The 22,177-nt window shown below is 38.2% G+C and overlaps 1 protein-coding gene and 1 long non-coding RNA gene across 7 annotated transcripts in view; one reads left to right on the top strand and one right to left on the bottom strand.

The window, feature by feature from the left end:
- Positions 1-22,177, top strand: part of LOC125254155 — a 143,925-nt gene that overhangs the window by 93,587 nt on the left and 28,161 nt on the right. The gene's annotated exons all lie outside the window — the stretch shown is intronic.
- Positions 600-7,785, bottom strand: LOC125254154 (ERV-BabFcenv provirus ancestral Env polyprotein-like). Of its 3 annotated transcripts, none has more exons than XR_007181606.1 (2): positions 1,071-3,277; positions 600-1,036 (listed from the first exon to the last, which is right to left on the bottom strand). XR_007181606.1 is itself a non-coding variant. In XM_048168617.1 (2 exons), the coding sequence occupies exons 1-2, from the start codon at positions 7,733-7,735 to the stop codon at positions 2,642-2,644; spliced, it is 1,128 nt and encodes a 375-aa protein (XP_048024574.1). In that variant the 5' UTR covers positions 7,736-7,785; the 3' UTR covers positions 600-2,641. The 3 variants fall into 3 exon arrangements, 2 of the variants coding, with proteins under 2 accessions (XP_048024574.1, XP_048024573.1); XM_048168617.1 differs by adding an exon at positions 6,907-7,785 and having other exon boundaries at positions 600-2,940; XM_048168616.1 differs by adding an exon at positions 6,907-7,783 and having other exon boundaries at positions 600-2,940.

A 22,177-nucleotide genomic window follows, 5' to 3' on the forward strand; every position in this document is an offset into this window, starting at 1 on the left:
CATCCCATGTCCAAAACTCAGGGTGTTGTCTAAAACACAAGTTATGACTGCTGCATATTTACACTTAATTCTATAGGGTACTGATTTGCGCTTTACTTCAATGTATTGTACATTCAGCTTTGCCACAAAGAGTTGGTCAGGTAAATAATACAGGCAGTGTGCCAAAGTTCTAGTCTAGTGGTAATTGTGTGCAGCTGCAAAGTAAATTAATATTTATGAGAAAGAGATGAAATGTAGAATAAACGTTAAGAATCCGTACAGTAGAGCGAGGGACTTTTATTCTGTTGAACGGAACCGATGAACAACTGATGACGACATGGTTTGACGTCTGGTTAACCAATCAGCAGAAAGAGTCGTTTCAGTCCCTCCCACATGTAAAGATCAAATATTTAAGCTGATAATTCGTTTCCAACCCCAGAACAAAAAAAACGCAAAATCAAGCCATTTTTTTGTTTTTTTCGTTTTCTTTTTAAAAATGAAAAACGAAAAAAGTGCCATATTCCCATTTTTCTGATTTCAATATTGTTAGGTTTTTGCTCCTAATTCGTGCCTCATCCCAGACCTCTTATTTGGCAATTGAATGAGCAATCACTCAGCGCTGAGGGAGAATATAGTCTCATTTTATTGATAAGAAAAGAGAGAATATATAGAAAGAGTACAAGGGGTGTAGTATAGTTTCAGCCAATGAGAAAGAGAATACATCATATAGATCATGTTATAGGAATGTGATACATATAGAAAAACAAGTCTAAATATGGTCATCTATTGGTCAGGTACCCATGAGGTCCCTTAGCATCCCAAGGACCTTCTCCTAAGCAGGGACCATTCCCTGTTTCACATTTACTCCTAGTAGAGCCTTATATGGAAATGGTTCTGGTACATAGAAAACCATATGTTTGAAACATAGTATACAACTTTGACAGAGGAAAAAAAAAAAGGAGCCTCAGTCCACATACTTTCAATGCTGAGACCAACATAAAATCTATCAATTGCCCCTTTTGGCAATAAAATTGCCACACCCAAGTCTCAGCATTACTTTTTTCATATCCAAATATAATCACTTTCTTTACTTTCAAAATCATAACATTCTTCAGCAAACATTTCCTTCATTTTCCTTCAAAATTATTAACATTTAACAGGTCTATTCATCAAAGCATATTGAGAGGATACAAAGTTGTTCATGGCACGATTAATCAAAGCTCTAATAAATGGAATGATACAACAGATAATAAATGCCATAATTAATAGGATCACACCTATAGGAATTAAAGCAGATACAAGCATTTGTTGCCATCCTGTGAGCCATGCTAAGAACCCACTTTGATTATCAGTAACTTCTCGTTCTTGTAATTCTTGAGCAATTCTAGTCATATTTTTTAAACCCTCTGAAATTAAATGACCATCTGCATCATTCTCAGGGATATAAGTACAACAAGAGGTACCAACAATAACACAAACTCCTCCTCCTGCCGCGGTTAATTGATCTAAAACTAGCCTGTTTTGCAGGGCAGTTAAACGGAGCCCTCGGAGTTCCTGTTGAACACCAGCCAATGTGTCTCTTGTAGTATTGATAAATGAAATTAGCTCATATCTTGTAACCTCAACTTCAATTTGAAGACTAGAGACACCTATTCCTGGAAACACTGCTTCAAAGAATCTTTCAGTACCAGTCCAGAGTCGATGTTGCTTTGGTACTGGATTATCTCTACTCAAACTACTAGTTGAACCGCGACTAGAGAGGGAGCGTTTCTTTTTCTGTTTTTGTTTTGTCATAACGTGAGGTTTGTGTGGTCTAATAACCATGGAATATTCTTCCAAAGTTACTAGAGCACATCTTCCACTCCAATCTTCTGGAAGAGTAGTGTAGACTCTATGTCCACACAGCCAAAACCAATCTTTTACAGCTCTAGTTCCCCGTGAAGCAGGAGCATATCTGTAGCAATTTTGACCTGGCACAAGCGCACAATATTTAGAACACACATCTTGAATAAAAGGATTAGCCCATCCATAAGCAATCATAGTAGATATAGGATGTGGTGTTCCTTTAGAACACTCAGTCATATTAGCTTTTGGATAATGCAAAATACACCTCATACAACAAGACATATTTTCTATCTCACAATGATGGTATGTTCGATTACATTTACTTTTAGGAATTACCCCCAGTCTCACTGTTCCAGTTTCTCTTTCCATACATAACAGTGAGTCTGGAATAGAGCCAATGGTTGTCACTTTAGCATGTACTTGCGTTGCAAGCATCATTATTCTACTTTTTCCACAACTCCATATTGCACTTCTATTTGGAGCCATCATTCCAGTAATGCTAACAAAAATAGGGCATTCTAATTCTTCTTCTGTCCTTGGTGATTTAACCTCTACATGTGGTCCAGAAGCACTATGTGGCATTTTGGTGCAAACATAACAGTCACCTGTTTTTCCTTCAGATTTGGCAGTGTAGTTGGCTAATCTCCACCACATGTTAGCTGCGAAGGCATGTGGTTCTTCTTCATAATGTACCCAAGTTTCATTACCAGTGCTAACAGCAGCTTGTATGTGAATAAACACATTTGTCAGCACAACCAGGTAAAATGTCAATTTAGCAATCATGGCTAGAGAGCTTCAATGATAATTATTGCTGGTTTTAGATCTCTAGCAATCTCTTTCTTCTTCTCCTCGTTGAACGTCTTGGTTCACCTTCCTTCGGATCTTTCCTTGGCTCACTGGCTTCCTTCTCCTCATTGACCAGAACGTTCCCCTGGGATGGAGCTGCTTTCAGTCGACTGGCATGGATCCACTGCGGCTGGAAGTCAGTCAGCACTCCTGTTCTCGTCACAGCAATCACCGTGGCGGGCCCCAGATATTTCGGCTCACCCAGTTTTGTGGGCTTCAGACACTTTATCAGCACCTGTTGTCCTGGAACGAAAGGATGAGTGGGTTTTTCTGCAGGAAGAGGGAGAGAGAGAGACACATCACCATTGATGCTATTCAAAGTTTTAATTAGGGAATCCACATAATCCGTGATGATCACCTCCGTGTCACCTGTGGAAAAATTGCCAGCGTGACCTCTGACCCATGGGGTCGGGAAAGGTCTACCCATAAGGATTTCAAACGGAGACATCTTTGTTGTTGCTGATGGTGACATTCTAATTTCTGTCAATACGGCAGGCAGCAGATCAACCCAATTTCTGCCTGTATCAAGACACGCTTTATTAAGACGATCTTTGATAACCCTATTCATGTTCTCAACTTGTCCACTAGATGGAGCATGAAATGGGATATGTAAACTCCAGGTAATATTAAGCTCCTTGGCTAACAATTGTGTGACTTTGGAAGTGAACGGTGTTCCATTATCACTATCGATAACCATTGGTATACCAAAACGCGGTATAATGTCCTTAGCCAGAACTTTAACTACCGTCTGTGCATTTTCTTTTCCACACGGAAAAGCTTCAGGCCATTTAGAAAATCTGTCAACAATCACAAGCAAATATTTATTATTTCCGCAAGGAGGCATATGCGTAAAATCAATTTGCAAGTGTTGGAATGGTAGCTCAGGATGTGGTAAAGCGTCATGTTTAGTTGCCTTGTGCTTGTTAGTTTGAGCACACACCAGACAAGCATCCAATATCAACAGAGTATTTCTTTGAATATTTGCTATGCAATAAGATCGATTCAACATTTGTATCACTTTCTTTTTTGACACATGTGATACACCATGATAATGTCTACATAGCATAACAATCGCAGATGCAGGTAATGCAAGTCTACCCTGTTTGTCTCTCAAGATTCCAACTGACCAGTAAGTCAAATCAGCTTGCGTAGGGTTAGCTTGTAATATTTTAATGTCCAAATCATTAGTCAATAATGAATTCATCATAGGCACATCTGTGCCCCTTTCGCTTACATGTGGACTTAACATTACTTCTTTAGCAGCCCATTTCGCTACTTCATCTACAAATCTGTTTCCTTTGGCTTCATCTGTTTCTCCTGACGTATGTCCTGCTACTTTAATAACAGCGAGTTTTGATGGTTGTTGTGCTGCATTAATGAGCTCCGCTACAATACTATGGTGAGCAATTGGCTTTCCATCTGAGGTTTTAAAATTTCTTTCTTCCCACAATTTAGCAAAATCATGTACTATGCTATACGCATATTTAGAGTCAGTGTATATATTAACACACTGATCTTTTGCCAATTGACAAGCTCTCGTTAAAGCAATTAATTCTGCAACTTGCGCTGACTTATATGGCAAAGAGTATGCCTCAATTACACGATCAGGTAATTCAACAATAGCATACCCACACAAGTATACATTATCATTTGGCTTGAAACAGGATCCATCAATATACCAATTCTTCCCCTCCTCCAGGACAGATGCAGAAACATCTGGCCTGCAGGCAGTCGAAATCTGGATTCTGTCCAGGCACTCGTGGTCATCACTCTCAAATTCACCTTGCGTCAGCAACCTGTGCAAATGTACAGTAGGGCCATGAATAACAGAAGTTGGCTTCAAAATCAAATTAGCAGTAGCTAATAATATAGCCTCATAGCCAGAGCGGCGTTGAGCAGTCATATGTTGAGTAGAAATATTACTCATAATGACTCCTACCTGATGAGAGGTATGCACTATCAATTTATGTGATAACACAATTTTTTCAGCATCTTGCACCATGATCGCCGTGGCAGCCACTGCACGCAAACAAGCAGGAAGTCCCCTGGCTACTGAATCAAGAGTTTTAGACAAATAAGCTATGGGACGAAAAGTACCCCCATGTTCCTGGGCCAGGATTGCGGCGGCTGTACCCCCACTTTCATGCACGTATAAGTGAAAGTCTTGAGAGTAATTTGGGAGGCCGAGTGCAGGAGGTTTCATGAGGGAGGATTTCAAATGTCTGAATGCTTGATCCATCTCAGCTGTCCATGTAATGTCCTCTGTGTCCCCCAGAGTAGCAGTTCGTAGGATTTTATCATACATGGAACAGTTGGGCACCCATATTCGGCAATAATTAACCAGTCCCAGGAAGCTTTGCATCTGCTTCCGTGTCGATGGGTGCTTGAAAGTAGCAATAGCTTTCACTCTGTCAGCAGACAATTGCACTTTGCCCTGTGACAGTTCATGTCCAAGGTACTCGACCCTCCTCTGTACCCACTGTAGTTTCTCTCTTGATGCTTTGAAACCAGCCTCTGCCAAAATATTGCAGACAATTTTAGAGGCAGCAGCACACATGTCCTCAGTTGCACCAGTGATGAGGATGTCATCTGCATATTGAAGCAGACAGGTGTTTGGAGGAAGTTTGGCATTTTTCAGCGTTGCGTGCACTACAGCAGAGAAAACAGCCGGAGAATCCCTGAACCCTTGTGGGAGTCTTGTCCACGTTAATTGTGAATTTTCCAAGGTAAAAGCAAACAATGGCTGTGTTTGGCGATCAACAGGAATGCTGAAGAAGGCACTGGAAATATCCAGAACTGTAAAAAATGAATGTTCAGAAGGAATAGAATTAATTATAGTTTGCACATCAGGTACAATAGGAGACAATGGTGTTACCAACTCATTAACTTTTCTCAAATCTTGAGTTAAACGCCAAGAACCATTTGCTTTCTTAATTGGATTAATTGGTGTATTATAAGGTGAATGAGTGTGCACCAGGATGCCTTGAGCCAGTAATTTATCAATAACAGGAAGAATACCCTCCACCTTTTCTTTTGAGAGGGGGTACTGTTTCTGATACACAGGCTTGTCTGTTATTAGTTTAGCAACATAGGGCTGGACATCAATGAATCCTGCGTCATCCTTATGGGCCGCCCACAACTTGGGGTTGACGCCCTCAATTTCCTGTTTGAGCTCAGTTGCAGAATCATCCTCAAGGAGAGCATTTCCTGTATCAACAGTGAGAGAAAAGGCTGCAGGAAAAATAAGTTGTAGAGAGTCAGCATTAAAATTAAGTTGAATACCTAATTTATGTAAGAGATCGCGTCCCAGAAGAGAAAATGGTGAACTCGGTATTATCGCAAAAGCATGCATTTTAAACAGTGATGGGATATCATTAGAAGTAACTGGAAATGTTGGTGTCATTTCACATCTCACAGGTACACCATTGATTCCCACAGAGTTTACATGTTTTCCTGTAATCGAGCCCTCATAGACAAGAGAGGATAACGATGACATCGACGCCCCCGTATCTATGAGAAAAACATAGGGTTTATGGTCAACATTTAATTCAATAAATGGCAAAACAGTTGACACATTCGGATAACTCAAAGAAATCAATGAAAAATTATCAGAAGAGGGCTCAGTCGAACTCAGTCATTGTTGCCAGGAAATGGGATACACTGGATTTTGTCTGTCAGTCTTTGCAGAAGGGAGCGCAAGTGGGGGCTTTTGCTTCAAGCCACCACCAGAGCCCTTCTTCTTCTGCTTTTCTGACCTCTGCCTCAAATCCCAAGCCTTTTTCCTACAGTCACGTTCCAGATGTCCTGGCTTGCCACAATAAAAACAGCGTCTCACATTTCCAAATTGTTGTGGACGAGGATTCACAGCAGCATTCACTTGAAGCATTGCAGGAGTTTTGCCCCTGGAGACATCAAAAGCTCCAGCAGAGGAAAGCTCACGCAAGCGTCGTCCTAATTCATCAACAGAAATGGTAGTAATATTCGGAGTTGTTATACGAATTAACTGCGCAGTGTCTTTGTTCATATTATTTAGGAACGTATTTAAGAACAATGGACAATTTTGTTCAATAGGAATCGCAGATTCCTCAACCCATGCATGTTTAAATCTGTTAAAGAATGCAACAGGGCTTTCACCAGTTCTCTGTTTGGTATTGGCTGCATGCGAGATGTCTTGTTTAGCAGAAGACACTTTTAACAAAAAGGCAGTCAATTGTTTGAAAAAATCTTTAAGTTTACCTGAGCTGGCCCAAATCCAATCACATTCCTCTTCTTCATCCTCCGAATCAGTAATTAGAAGCACTCGTGAAGGTTTAGACAAATCAAGGGGCTTCGAATCTCCCGCTTTCTGAGATACAACACGACGAACAGGCGGTGTATCGTAGATGGGGTTTAAATAATAAACTTCTTCAATCATTTCCTCCTCTGTGATTTCCGCAGGCAGTGTTTTAGTCAAAATAAAACGATAATCTCGTCCCGTCAATTGACTGTAGGCAGTTAACCGTTGCAGCACTGCCACAAATTGATGTGGTGACTTAGCCGGATCAGGAAGATCTTTGCAAATAGCCACTGCCTCCGTAACACTCAGAGGAGTAATTTTGTAACCATCTGGAAGCTGTACAAACGGAAAAACTTCAGTTGTGGACGGCAACTGCGGATACAATCGATTGGTCAAGGGCTTTGGAATTTCAGCAGAAACAACACATTCATATGGGGGAAGAGACGTATCAGGTTTCAACTGAGACTGAGAGAGAGAGCTGTCTTGTTTTTTCAACTCTGGACCCTTATCCCAATAAGTTTTCATCTTCATCCAAACTTTATACGCATCTTTCATATAATCAATTGGCCATCCTGGGTCACCCCAAGAACCAAAGATCATATCTTTTGCAGCACGCATATCTTCATCTTTAAAAGAACCATCGCGGGGAAACGGATCTAATTGTATTTTCCCTTCTGACCATCCCGCGAGATTAGAGAGATAGGGTTCTGTAAAAAACGCTTTATTATTGCGATTCATGAAATCCCTCGGGGTTTCCCCCATCAACGGTCGACTAATCGTTTCACCCATTTAAAACAGCCAACAAAGATCTCTCCTTTGCTTAAAGAAAAGCCTTACAATTTCAGACAAAATACAAATTAAAGTCTGCAGCTTTATATTAACTTTTTAGTATTTTTAGCAAAAAGAAAAATTTTAAATTCAGTATTATTCATTCAACTGCCAACAAGGACCTGAGGATATCATCATGAAATGGACTAAGAGAGAGAGAAAAATTTTCAACTCAAACTCATCTATTCCCTTCCCACGTATATAATCCGTGAGGATAACACCAAAAAATGAAAGGGTGATCAATCCTCTTTCACTCTTCCCGCATTTATCTAAATACGAGGATATCCACTTTTAACAAATATGAAAAAAGTGCGGCACAAAAATACAAGGATCAATTTCTCAACAGACAGTAAGATGCACTTAAGCATTTTATTTCTTACCTGTCTGGAGAAATCCCGGACGAGCCCCCAAATTGTTAGGTTTTTGCTCCTAATTCGTGCCTCATCCCAGACCTCTTATTTGGCAATTGAATGAGCAATCACTCAGCGCTGAGGGAGAATATAGTCTCATTTTATTGATAAGAAAAGAGAGAATATATAGAAAGAGTACAAGGGGTGTAGTATAGTTTCAGCCAATGAGAAAGAGAATACATCATATAGATCATGTTATAGGAATGTGATACATATAGAAAAACAAGTCTAAATATGGTCATCTATTGGTCAGGTACCCATGAGGTCCCTTAGCATCCCAAGGACCTTCTCCTAAGCAGGGACCATTCCCTGTTTCACATTTACTCCTAGTAGAGCCTTATATGGAAATGGTTCTGGTACATAGAAAACCATATGTTTGAAACATAGTATACAACTTTGACAGAGGAAAAAAAAAAGGAGCCTCAGTCCACATACTTTCAATGCTGAGACCAACATAAAATCTATCAAATATCAAACCAAAAAACTAATGAACAGAAGATACCCTAATTATTAGGTCTGTGTACTTTTGCGTCCATTCATTTTTCCTTTTTTAAACCAGAAATGAAATATGGAAAATGTGGTTTCTTTATTTATTTTAACAATGATAAATAGAATTAGCAGATACAAGCTAATTTTCCTTATGCAAGATTATTCTTTTGTTAAAAATAATATAAATGATATACAACTTGTTTTTTAATATGTAAAAAAAAATTCCAGTGTTTTGCGTCATACACACAGGCGCTAAAGCGTCCTCTAGTGCCTTTTCCTCTGGCGTCAATGACTTGCTTCAAGAGCCAGCCTAAATGACATTGATTAATTTTCATTCATTAAATTACTATTCTTATTATTTTTACATTTATATTTTAACCTAAACATTACATTTCTAAATCTTATAGCCTCTTGTTTAGCGCTCTAACATTATCGAGTTCACGCTTGTGATCTCAATCCCGTCATTTTGCTTTTTACTCTTTTTTTTTTTTTTTTTTTTTTTTTTTTTTTTTTTTTTTTTATGAATAAAGGCCAAAACCACATCTAAATTACTGTGACTTTTTCATCTGGCTCTTGTTAGGTGTTTTATATAGTTTTATATTGAGAAATTGTTTAGGGTTAGGAGTCATTTTATAGCATGCTGTTCAAATTGAAAATATACTAACATTTATGATGACAAAATTATACCTGAATATGTGATTTTCATGAAGACAAAATTCCCATGCCCTTTACCTCAGTGGACATTAATGCTTTACTTGGCTTAATGCTACTCAAACAACAACAACCAGGGAGAAACTATTTTCTCGCACATTTTCTTGTCATCAACAGCATCTACGGCTAAAACAATGGCAACGTAAACAAATTAGAAGGACAATATTTTTTATGTTAAGTGTTTATAACGGTTTTCTATAACGCTAAACGTTGAAAGCACGTTGCCTTCATATTCGGCCTGACCTTCATCGGTCATTTAATATCAGTGTCTTAATGCATTAAGCGTTTTCTTCATAACTGTGTTTTATTTTCAAGGAAAAAGCTTAATGTGTTAATTGTGTTCATAGTGGGCTGCTTATAAGTAGTGAATTTGCTCCTCCAATATCACTATTGCTGGACGAAGCAGAACATACTGGTTTGCCACCAGTATAGCATTCTCTTGGACATGCGGCCATTTCGGACCCCTCGTGAGTGAGAATGGGGTGGAAAAGTCAATTATTATCATGTTTCAGAGACATGGATCTCGATAGTGTGGGAGAAACGGCAATTTTACAAAAGAAAACTTGTAAATTGACATTTTTTTCAACTTTCATCTGTCCTTTTTTAATTTTGGTTTATAAAGATGCAAAAAGTAATAAACAAACCTGAAAATAAGTCAATATTTATTTTGTGCACATGAAATTTGTGTATTTGGTTTTAAATTCACCATAGCATTTAAAAATACGACAGCCGTTCGTTTTTTTGTTTTTTTTGACGTGGTTAAAAAACGAAAAAGAAATGGATGCAAAAGTACACAGACCTTATTAAAACATTCTGTATCATTTTTCTTTTTTTTAAAGATAGTTTTCAATGTCATTAAGGGGCTTGTTGTTCCAAACCAGTATGACTTACTTTCTTCTATGGAACACAAAACAAGATGTTGTGATGTTGTGTCTGTTCAAATAATGAAAGTCCATGGGGTCCAAAGTTGTTTGAGTCTCAGCAATGTCTTCTTTTTTGTTCCACAGAAGAAATGCATACTGTCACGAACAGTCCACAGATGAAGATGAAGGCAGGTTAATAAAAACAATAACAGGGTTTATTTAAACAAGAAGCTAACACTTGAGACAGTGCGCAACTGAAACACAAACAATACTGGGAAAACGAGAGGTGAACACAGAGAAACTTAAATATAGGCTAAACGAGGAAAATAATGACAAACACCTGTGCTGATTAATGAATCTCCATAGTAACTCATAAGTGGCGGGAAACTAAACAAAAGAAAACTGGAACTAATGAATACAATCTAAGAGTCCATGAAAATGAAAGTAATTGAGCAGAACTGTGACATTACGCCACCTCCCGGATGATGCAACTTTGTGCAGTAAAAGACGAGATGAGGAAGGGAAGGTGAGAGCTTTGGAGGTGGACTAGGAGATAAATAATAATAATAATATGTTTCATTTATATAGCGCTTTTCCCAAGCTCAAGGACGCTTTACAAAAACAGTAACTTAATAGATATAATAGAGATGGCAAAGGGATGGTGAGAGCAGGCAGACAGACAGGCAGAGAAGACCAGGAAGGAGCAGATGGTGGTAGCATCCATGTAGGAGATGACGGGAGGAGTGGCCAGATAGGCAAGACCCAGAGCGCAGCAAAGACGACAGCCCACGGCGGAGCCGAAGGAGGGAGGAACCACGATGTAAACTTGGCAGGTGACATCCGGGGGACGACTGACAGAGATGAAACCATTGTTAGGGGATGCCAGGTTGCAAACAGAGAGCCGCTGGAACAGAGTGACACCGCTGGCACTGGAGATGGAACCGGCGCTGAAGATGGAGCCGCGGTGACAAGCATCTGATGCAAAACCAGATTTAATTTAGGCTTTTATTCACATATAAACATTGATCAAGGAACATAAACAGAAGCTCAACCGAACCTGCTTGATGCGCGAGAACAAAACTCTTGAGCTTCCGTTTACCACAACTGATGTGTGAGTTGATGAATGTTTATATGTGAATAAAAGCCTAAATTCAATCTGTTCATCATATAAAGTGACCGTGTCTCTTCAGAAAATTTACTAAACCACTCGATTCATATGGATTAGTTTTCCTATATATTTATGAACTTTTTGAAGTGTCAAAATGGTCATTGCATAGCTGTCTATACAGGTGCTGGTCATATAATTAGAATATCATCAAAAAGTTGATTTATTTCACGAATTCCATTCAAAAAGTGAAACTTGTATATTATATTCATTCATTCCACACAGACTGATATATTTCAAATGTTTATTTATTTTAATTTTGATGATAACTGACAACTAAGGAAAATCCCAAATTCAGTATCTCAGACAATTAGAATATTGTGAAAAGGTTCAATATTGAAGACACCTGGTGCCACACTCTAATCAGCTAATTAACTCAAAATACCTGCAAAGGCCTTTAAATGGTCTCTCAGTCTAGTTCTGTAGGCTACACAATCATGGGGAAGACTGCTGGCTTGACAGTTGTCCAAAAGATGACCATTGACACCTTGCACAGGGAGGGCAAGACACAAAAGATCATTGCAAAAGAGGCTGGCTGTTCACAGAGCTCTGTGTCCAAGCACATTAATAGAGAGGCAAAGGGAAGGAAAAGATGTGGTAGAAAAAAGTGTCCAAGCAATAGGGATAACCGCACACTGGAGAGGATTGTGAAACAAAACCCATTCAAAAATGTGGGGGAGATTCACAAAGAGTGGACTGCAGCTGGAGTCAGTGCTTCAAGAACCACTACACACAGACGTATGCAAGACATGGGTTTCAGCTGTCACATTCCTTGTGTCAAGCCACTCTTGAACAACAGACAGCGTCAGAAGCGTCTCGCCTGGGCTAAAGACAAAAAGGACTGGACTGTTGCTGAGTGGTCCAAAGTTATGTTCTCTGATGAAAGTCAATTTTGCATTGCTTGAGGTCTAGTGTAAAGTTTCCACAGTCAGTGATGGTTTGGGGTGCCATGTCATCTGCTGGTGTTGGTCCACTGTGTTTTCTGAGGTCCAAGGTCAACGCAGCTGTATACCAGGAAGTTTTAGAGCACTTCATGCTTCCTGCTGCTGACTTTATGGAGATGCAGATTTCATTTTCCAACAGGACTTGGCACCTGCACACAGTGCCAAAGCCACCAGTACCTGGTTTAAGGACCATGGTATCCCTGTTCTTAATTGGCCAGCAAACTCACCTGACCTTAACCCCATAGAAAATCTATGGGGTATTGTGAAGAGGAAGATGCGATATGCCAGACCCAACAATGCAGAAGAGCTGAAGGCCACTATCAGAGCAACCTGGGCTCTCATAACACCTGAGCAGTGTCACAGACTGATCGACTCCATGCCATGCCGCATTGCTGCAGTAATTCATGCAAAAGGAGCCCCAACTAAGTATTGAGTGCTGTACATGCTCATACTTTTCATGTTCATACTTTTCAGTTGGCCAAGATTTCTAAAAAATCCTTTCTTTGTATTGGTCTTAAGTAATATTCTAATTTTCTGAGATACTGAATTTGGGATTTTCCTTAGTTGTCAGTTATAATCATCAAAATTAAAAGAAATAAACATTTGAAATATATCAGTCTGTGTGTAATGAATGAATATAATACAGGGAGTGCAGAATTATTAGGCAAGTTGATTTTCTGATCATATTTTTTTCCCAAGCACATTTTACCAGTTCCAATCCACATCAATCTTAATAACTACTATTAATATTGTTTTTAATCATTTATAAGTGATATATAATTGTTCATGAAGGCTGGAAATGAAAAATGCCTTATATTCAGGTGTGCAGAATTATTAGGCAAGTTTTCTTTTACAGGCAAAATGAGCCAAAAAAGAGATTTAACTCAGACTGAAAAGTCAAAAATTATTAAATACTCATGAGAAGGACGCAATACTAATGCAATACTAGAAATTGCAAAGTTAAAGCATGACCAAGGGACAGCAAAATGCTCATTGGGTCAGCGGGGTCAGACAAAAACAAGTGGAAAAGAAAAGACACGTTAACTGCAAAATAATTAAGAATTATGTGTGAAACCATCAGGAACCCTTTAGTCTCCAGCGCCACCATTTTAAAAAAGAACTGCAACCTACCTGGAGTCTCCAGAAGTGCAAGGTCTCAGGATCTCAGAGACTTAGGTTAGCTAAAGAATCCTAAAAAATGACCCGCACTTGATAAGAATCACAAGCTGAAGTGTTATAAAATACATGAAGACTGGGTTTTTATAGGCCTTATAAACAGACAGCTTGAGAGTGACTCCTGAAGGACCAGCACCACATCCTCTTGTATCACTGTTTGAAGAATTTATCTTCCAGAATCTGGCAGTAAGTTTTGGAAGATCATTTTTAGTCCATCTCTGCAAGACAGACATTTCAGGATAAGAGATGGACTAAAAGTGAACTCAAACACCTTACTGCCAGATTCTGGATAAATTCTTCAAACAGTGGTACAAGAGGATGTGGTGCTGGTCCATCAGGAGTCATTCTCAAGCTGTCTGTCTATAAGCCCTATTAAAACCCAGTCTTCATGTATTTTATAACACTTCAGCTTGTGATTCTTATCAAGTGCGGGTCATTTTTTAGGATTCTTTAGCTAACCTAAGTCTCTGAGATCCTGAGACCTTGCACTTCTGGAGACTCCAGGTAGGTTGCAGTTCTTTTTTAAAATGGTGGCGCTGGAGACTAAAGGGTTCCTGATGGTTTCACACATAATTCTTAATTATTTTGCAGTTAACGTGTCTTTTCTTTTCCACTTGTTTTTGTCTGACCCCGCTGACCCAATGAGCATTTTGCTGTCCCTTGGTCATGCTTTAACTTTGCAATTTCTAGTATTGCATTAGCAGTGTTGGGGAAAGTTACTTTTAAAAGTAATGCATTACAATATTGCGTTACTCCCTAAAAAAGTAACTAATTACGTTACTTCGTTACTTTTTATGAAAAGTAATGCGTTACTTTACTTTTGCGTTACTTTTTCTCACCGGGGCTGGGCTTGCTTGTTTGTTTGTTTTTTAATAACAACAAAAAAGTTCTATTTTTGGCAAAAAAGGCCCTTTCACACCAAAAGTGAAATCAATAAGCCTCAGGCTGAAGGAAAAGCATATTTACACCTGTACAGTAGAGGGCGCAGCTCAAACAAACCTTTCAGATGTGCTGCCGTTCTGGATTTAAGAAGAATAGGATACAGGAGAAGGAAGTTCTAGTTCTTATTTCTAAATCTAATCTAAAGTATTTCTGCTTATTAGTATGGCTGAATTAGATATATTGAAGGTCAGCAGCAGAGACATTGGTTAATAATTGAGATTAAATACAAAAGGTATATTTGTGTAATTTAATATAGTGAATTATTACAGGTTTGCAAAAATTCTGAGATTGCATTTCACTGTTTTTATTCATTTTGAGGAATACTGAATGTTTTTGTGCAAGTGAGATGAGTAAATGCATGTTCACATTTAGTCTAGAACTACAATAACCATCATGCTTACACAGCGTACACAATATCTCTGCACTTTATTTCTCACAACATGGGGACAACATGTCAGTCAATAAATGTGAAAAAGTAACTTGCGTTACTCATTTGAAAAAGTAACTTAGATATTTTGTTGTAAATTGAAAAAGTAATGCGTTACTTTACTAGTTACTTGAAAAAGTAATCTGATTACGTAACTCAAGTTACTTGTAATGCGTTACCCCCAACACTGTGCATTAGTATTGCGTCCTTCTCATGAGTATTTAATAATTTTTGACTTTTCAGTCTGAGTTAAATCTCTTTTTTGGCTCATTTTGCCTGTAAAAGAAAACTTGCCTAATAATTCTGCACACCTGAATATAAGGCATTTTTCATTTCCAGCCTTCATGAACAATTATATATCACTTATAAATGATTAAAAACAATATTAATAGTAGTTATTAAGATTGATGTGGATTGGAATTGGTAAAATGTGCTTGGGAAAAAAAATATGATCAGAAAATCAACTTGCCTAATAATTCTGCACTCCCTGTATACAAGTTTCACTTTTTGAATGGAATTAGTGAAATAAAGCAACTTTTTGATGATATTCTAATTATATGACCAGCACCTGTAGAGGGACAGAAGCTCTGAGATTTCATCAAAAAGATCTTCATTTGTGTTCCAAAGATGAACGAAAGTCTTATGGGTTTGGAACGACATGATGGTGAGTAATTAATGATAGAATTTTCATTTTTGGGTGAACTAACCCTTAAATGATGGAACAGTATTCTATAGCGTTACCAATTACAGAAAAAATAGTGTGTTCTTGGGCATGTAAAAAGACGTTTATGTAAGTATAAGGAGTGTAGAGAATTACGATGGTAATATTTGAGAGCTGTATAATTTCCTCAGGTTTACCTTCCTCTCTGGAATATTTTCACAGGTTAGCAGTATGTCCCCTACAGTCATTTAGAGATGGAGAAAGTGCACTGTAGACCTCAGAGCTGCACTTATGGACCGTAAAAGCACTGTGGTAGGCAGGTCTGAACTCGAGTTCAGTTCCCAAAACGTAAAACATTGTTGAAGAGCCAAAAAGTGCAAGTTGTTTAATAGACAGTGACTTTCACCGCACAACCCAGGGGCAGAAGGAGAGGTCACTGCACTCAGGTCAGATGCCACATCCTACACACATCCATCCTCAGGACTGTGAGTGTATTAGCATTTGTTCCAACTTTTACAAAGTTCTGATACAGTAGTTATCCTATAGCAATACTTAATGTCAAATAATTAGTTTCTTGTAGTTCCCAACAAGCCTCTATTTATGATGCAGGCCTACGAGCATGCCTACTTGTTTGTCTTGTTGTGCAACAACTAAGGCCGTTGTTGTACAATTGCAGAACCATCTTCAGAATAGCTTTGCTTTATTTTATTGTAACTGTATTAAAACTGGCCTTGACAATAATGCACCTTGATCGCTGAGCAATTCAGTGTAGTAGTGCTCACCACTCTATCCTAACAATACATCAAAAATTTGCAACAAAATGCATCAGTATTTTTCCACTGTGATTCAAATCACTGATTTTTGGGTTGATGTTGTCAATTAGCTTTGACTGGAGTATGCACACTCTTGACTATGATGGCCCTGACCTCTGACGACAACGTCACACACTTTTCATGCATTAATATTGTAAAATGAAATTTGAATTGGTTCATGGAACTGATGAATAGGCTTTAGCTTAGAGCCAAAAGAATACAGAGAGGCATGAGACGCTCTAGACTGTTTATTGATTGCACAAAACATTGAAAACCCAGTGTTGACAACCAGTTGTATAACTGAATTTTTTGTTCAAACAGATGTCAGTGTGTACTCTGAGGTATCTTTCATTGTCCAAAGCACAAACCTCCAAATTGTTGTGATGTCGTACTACTTTTTTTTAAGTGTTATAAAGATGCACATGATAAAGTAGTGGAAAAACTGCTGTAGACTTGCACTTATGGAGGGACATATCATTTGACCACAATATCATAGAAATTTATGGATGGGCTCTTTTGACTTGGCCAGTAAGCAATGCCCTAGAACAGAGTTTGCCATCTGGCGAGAGCATGGGTGCTGTGTAAAAACTCCTTCAAACATTTTTAAATTGCTAAAATGTGTAAAAAATAATTTATGTACTATCAATCTCTGATGTCTCCAATAACAAATAACCCACACGAATTTATAATAAAAATGCGAATTGTAAGAAAGATTCATTCCCACATAAAGCCGCCTCCTCTTCATGGCTTGTTGTGCTTACAGTCAAATACACACTAAAATATTATCACGATGTCCGTCTTGCCTCGTATTCACATAAACACATCAGTTTTAACCTAAGTAGTGCTTTCAATGTTAATGTGATTGATTTTTTTCCTGTTTAACGCATTAAAAATATTTAACGCAGCATCCGCGTTTTTGGTGTCATACTTTGGCTAGCGTTACATTACTATATGATCACACTCTTCTTCATGCAAATGCTTTTAAACCATTCAAGCGTGTCAAGACAAAGGAGAAAGCGCTGACAGACACACGACACACAGAAATACGTGTGCCAGAATTGAGTTTTCTTTCTCGCTTGAACGAGTAACACGCAAAATTATGCAGAAAATGTCCATTTTGTCTAGCATCCTCATAAGCATTAAATTAATGTAAAGAGTTTTGAGAAAATGGGACGCGTGTCAAATACGAGTCATGTGCAGCAGCGTCAGATCTTAAATTGTCAGCAGACACTAATGCTGTCTGTCTTTAATGTTAATCAAATTACAATTGTTAACAATTAAAAAAAAATCTATTTCATAAAGACATCAGTATCAGTGATACTGGCCTGCGTTCATAAAAAGATGCCATTAAAAAAAATTAAATGCCTTTATGTTGTTTCTACATTAATTTGGAGATTAAATGTGAAATTATTACATTATAAAATATATTAACTTAAATTAAAAACAAGCTGTCTTGTGCTATTGCAACAGAATTATAAAAACAGGAGATAGTTGTAATGTTAATTGAGCAATGTTTAAACATGAATAAAAGCCTTATTTAAAATCTGTCATCAAAGTGATCTCTTCAGAAGAAATTACTGATTTCCTAGACTTTCAATGTGTAACGGAGGTCAGCTGTGCGAGTAAACCTCACTCCTCTGATCTCAAGAGACGCTCTAGCAACTGACGCTAGAGGTTGCAGCCTTTAGATTCCTCGTTAGTGTCCGTCACCCACGCCGGAGACCCAGGTTCGAGGCCTGCGCAGAGCGGGCGAGTAGGACCTGGGTGAGGGGTTACAAATGGATGAACAAAAAAATGTGATAATATTAAAAATATCTATATGACAGTAGGCCTATATATGGTGGTTCTTCCCTATGGTATTGAAAATCAAAAATTTTCAAGGTATTGTATTAAAGTATCGTAACAACACTAGTGTGGGGTGCCACAAATTTTTGAAAATTTTCAAAGGGTGCTGTGACTGAAAAAAGTTTGGGAAACACTGCCCTAGAAACCAGAAAACCTTAGAAATTGCATAGCAATGCGCTAAAACCATTGAAAATATATTAGCAAATGCAAAGTCTCACGCAGCCAAACTTTTAGACTGACTGCAGAAGGTCTGGACTCCATTACAGATTTCATTAGCCAAGGACCAATGACTGACTGACATGTAAAGCAACCAATCACGGTTTTGTTCCACGTCATGTTTAGGGGTATGAAAATGTAAAGTCGATGTCTCTATGATATCAGACCAGCGTGCATCAAATAAATTATTCAATGTAAGAATGTTGTACAAGTTTTCTGCAACAATGGTGTTGGGCACTTCACATTTTGAAAATCCATTGTTTAGTTGATCCTGATAAGCACTCATTTTTTACACAGTTGTAAACACGAAGGCTTTCTTCTTTGAGGGGGTTTGGCATCATGACCGCTCTATTTCCAGCTGGACCAATAAAGAACTACAACACACACATCTCCCGGAAATTCAACCAATCAGATGACGACTTTGAAATTCCCGAAGTGTTCCCATTTCATGTGCCTTATGCATCAGGGGCCGTATTCACAAAACAGGCTAAACTAAAAGTCTAAGGCTAAAAGTAGCCCCTAAATTGCCCATTTAGGAGAAATTCTTAAAAATAATGGGCGTATCAGTCCTAATTTTAGGAGTCCTAAATTTTTGCTCTAAGAGTATTTCACAAAGCATTTTAGCACTAAAACTAGCTCCTAAGTCACTAAGACGAAATCACAAACAGTCCTAATCCCAGAGACACTGTAGCCTACACCATTGAGGCAGTAGCGATAGAGCCTTGGGTGCTGAACCTTTTCTTCGTAAATGCATTACATTTTGATTTATAGATTTAAATCTACAATGAGATGCCAAAAATAAATCTTTAACAAATAAATAAATATTGTCCGATTACCTGTGCCAGTGGTTTTCATGAGTTCACACTTACAAATGATTGAATAGAGTAAAACAAAATAAAAAATAAGCGTATTTGGTGTGCTGTCCAAGGGGATCGAGGGCTCCAAGATGCAGACATCCAAGAGGCGGTCCACAATTCACTGTATATACTAGTTTAATTAGTGACACTTAGCCTACATTTTAAAACCTTTATTTGAATATGGCAACATTTTTATTAAAAATATTTATTTGAATAGGGCAACATTTGTATTTTAAAACCTTTATTTGCATATGGCAACATTCTACAATATTTCTATGATTAAATCGCTGACTCCTCCCCCAACAGCCAATCACTGTGTGCATACTGCATGGCAACGAGGTCAACCCCGCCCTTACTCTTAGCTTAAGACTTCAGTCTTTTCCTTAGTAAAAGTTGGTCTCAGCAGCTTTGTGAATAGGTTTTAAGAGAAAACTCTTAGCTAAAAACTTTTACTGCTATTTAGAAGAACTCTTAGTGGTAAGATAAAATGTTTTGTGAATACGGCCCCAGATGTTCAGCCCACGGTTCATGGGCTGCATCTGAAAACTGGAAAATGCTGCCTTCAGAGGACGCATTTCAAGGTAGGAAGGGATCAAGGAACGTCCAAATCCAATGTTAGCTTCACTTCCTGTTTCCTGAGATACCTTCATCTGATCGATTTTTTTGAAGGCAGCATACAGTAGATGAATCCTTTGCTGCCTTTGATATCCCACAATCCTGTGCTTTCCATTCTGTGACAGTTCAGCTAGAAAAATAAAGATGGCGTCCGAAAGTTGCATTTGCTGGTCAGTTTGTGAGTAAATGTATGTTTTTGACCAACATTTTCCACTTTTTATGTCATTTCCAGCAAGAAATTAGTATTGTAGTAATTAAATATTTGTTTAGTTCTCACCAAAGCTTGCGCTAATTTGCGGTAGATCATTAAACTGTTACGCTGCCTCAAAAGTCTGTCTGAAATCAGTTTCGTGAGGTGCCTTCAAGCACAAACGCTACCTTAAAAGTCATTGCCTGAAAGAGCAGCGAGGCAGCAAGTCAGCTGCCTAGGTTTTCAGATGCAGCTATAGGCATGACTTCTGAGGCTGAGACTAGCAACTGCATAACAACTAGGGGTGTAACAATACATCGATATATATCGATACATCGATCTAATGTCTAACGATCCGATGCAACGATGCAATGCGTAAAAAATCGATACCTGTGGGCTATTTATAGAGGCACCTTTGTTTTAACATTCTCCACATTTTCACACAATATCAGTCTATGCATTAACGCGTGCATTCTCGTTTAAACTAACTTTCAGAACTTGTGAAAGACACTCGGGACAGTAGATGGAACTGTCACTGGCCGATCGGGCCAGTGCTGAATCTTCACGAAAGTTTATAATTTGCTTGTGTTTAAAGCCTTGCAAGCAGTGCGCACACATCTCAAACAGTGTCCGTTACATCACAACACTGGAGAATAGAGTGCTATGAATCATTCTTCACAGACACAGTAACTTAAATTGAAAACTGTTCAAAGAATATGGTCAATAAACTGCCGCATAAGAGCGCTGTTACTCTGTGTTGCTTCAAGCACATCATTCTGCACACGGGATGGGCATAAGTGCTTTGTGCCGCTCTGTATTGGAGCCTTTATAATAAATTTGCACAATGAAAGAATATTAATAGCCTATCTTGTTTTGTCCTACCTATAATATGTTGTTGCTTCATTAAAAACCTGCACTATACATTTAAAAGAAATGTCTTTTAATTATGCGCGTGTGTGTGTGTGTGTGTGTGTGTGTGTGTGTGTGTGTATTCCTTGTTTATCAGTTTTTTGACATTACACATTTTAGCACAGAACTAAAATACTTTCTTGACTGTTGTCATGTCATAAGGTGTCATTAAGTTACTGTGTGAATTTTTATTTGTGGATGTCCCAATCAGGGTTCAGGATGTGAAATTTTGAAATAAATGTTTGTTATATATTTTGGTTGAGTTAATATAAATTTAACTGGTTGTGTAAAATAGGCTCAAAATATCGAAATATTAATCGAATCGAATCGTATCGTATCGTAATCGTATCGCAGAACTTTTTGATGTATCGGAAAATATCGAATCGCTGGCTATGAGAATCGATATTGTATCGAATCGTGATGAACTGTCCGATTTACACCCCTAATAACAACACCACCAAACAGTCAAGGTTTGGCTGCCCCTGCTGGTAGATGCTGTCAGCACACCATCTGGCTCAAAAAAAGAGAAAATGTCTAAACTACTGTTCAAAAATTTGGGGTCAGTAGTTTTTTTTTTTTTTTTTTTTTTTTTTTTTTTTTTTTTTTTGGAGTAATTGCACACGAAAGAGGTCATTGGAAAGCGGTATATCCTAAAGACATTTTGTAGAACAAACATAAGTGTGCAGTCTATTAAGAATTAATCTAGCTGGAGTCTTCAGGGTCTCCCCATTGATTATTTGATTAAGAGATACACTTAGAGAAGCTAATCAGGCAGGCATAAGTCATGGTGGTATTATAAATGAGGGTTAACTCCAGGCTAAGACAATGAAGATAGGTGAATATCCATAATTCATTTGTTTGCCCGTAGCTTCCTACTCCCTAAGATAGCCTTGATCTTAAAACTAAGAATTCAAATATTGTCTTACTAAGGCTACGTCCACATGAAGCCGGAGCTTACCCTATCCAATCTTTTTTTTTTTTTTTTCCTTATCTCAAGAAATATCTGCGTCCACACGAAACCACTGAAATGACTCAAAATGATGTAGTATACATGCCAGACCAGTATGTGGCGCTGTAATTCTGCCACAGAGATAACTTAAAACAGCGAATAAGACTTGGAGCATGCGCATAAACCTTGCGCGCCATATACAAACTATAGTAAAGCTTAGAA

Source organism: Megalobrama amblycephala, linkage group LG19 (genome assembly GCF_018812025.1).
Source record: "Megalobrama amblycephala isolate DHTTF-2021 linkage group LG19, ASM1881202v1, whole genome shotgun sequence".
Lineage (NCBI taxonomy): Eukaryota > Metazoa > Chordata > Actinopteri > Cypriniformes > Xenocyprididae > Megalobrama > Megalobrama amblycephala.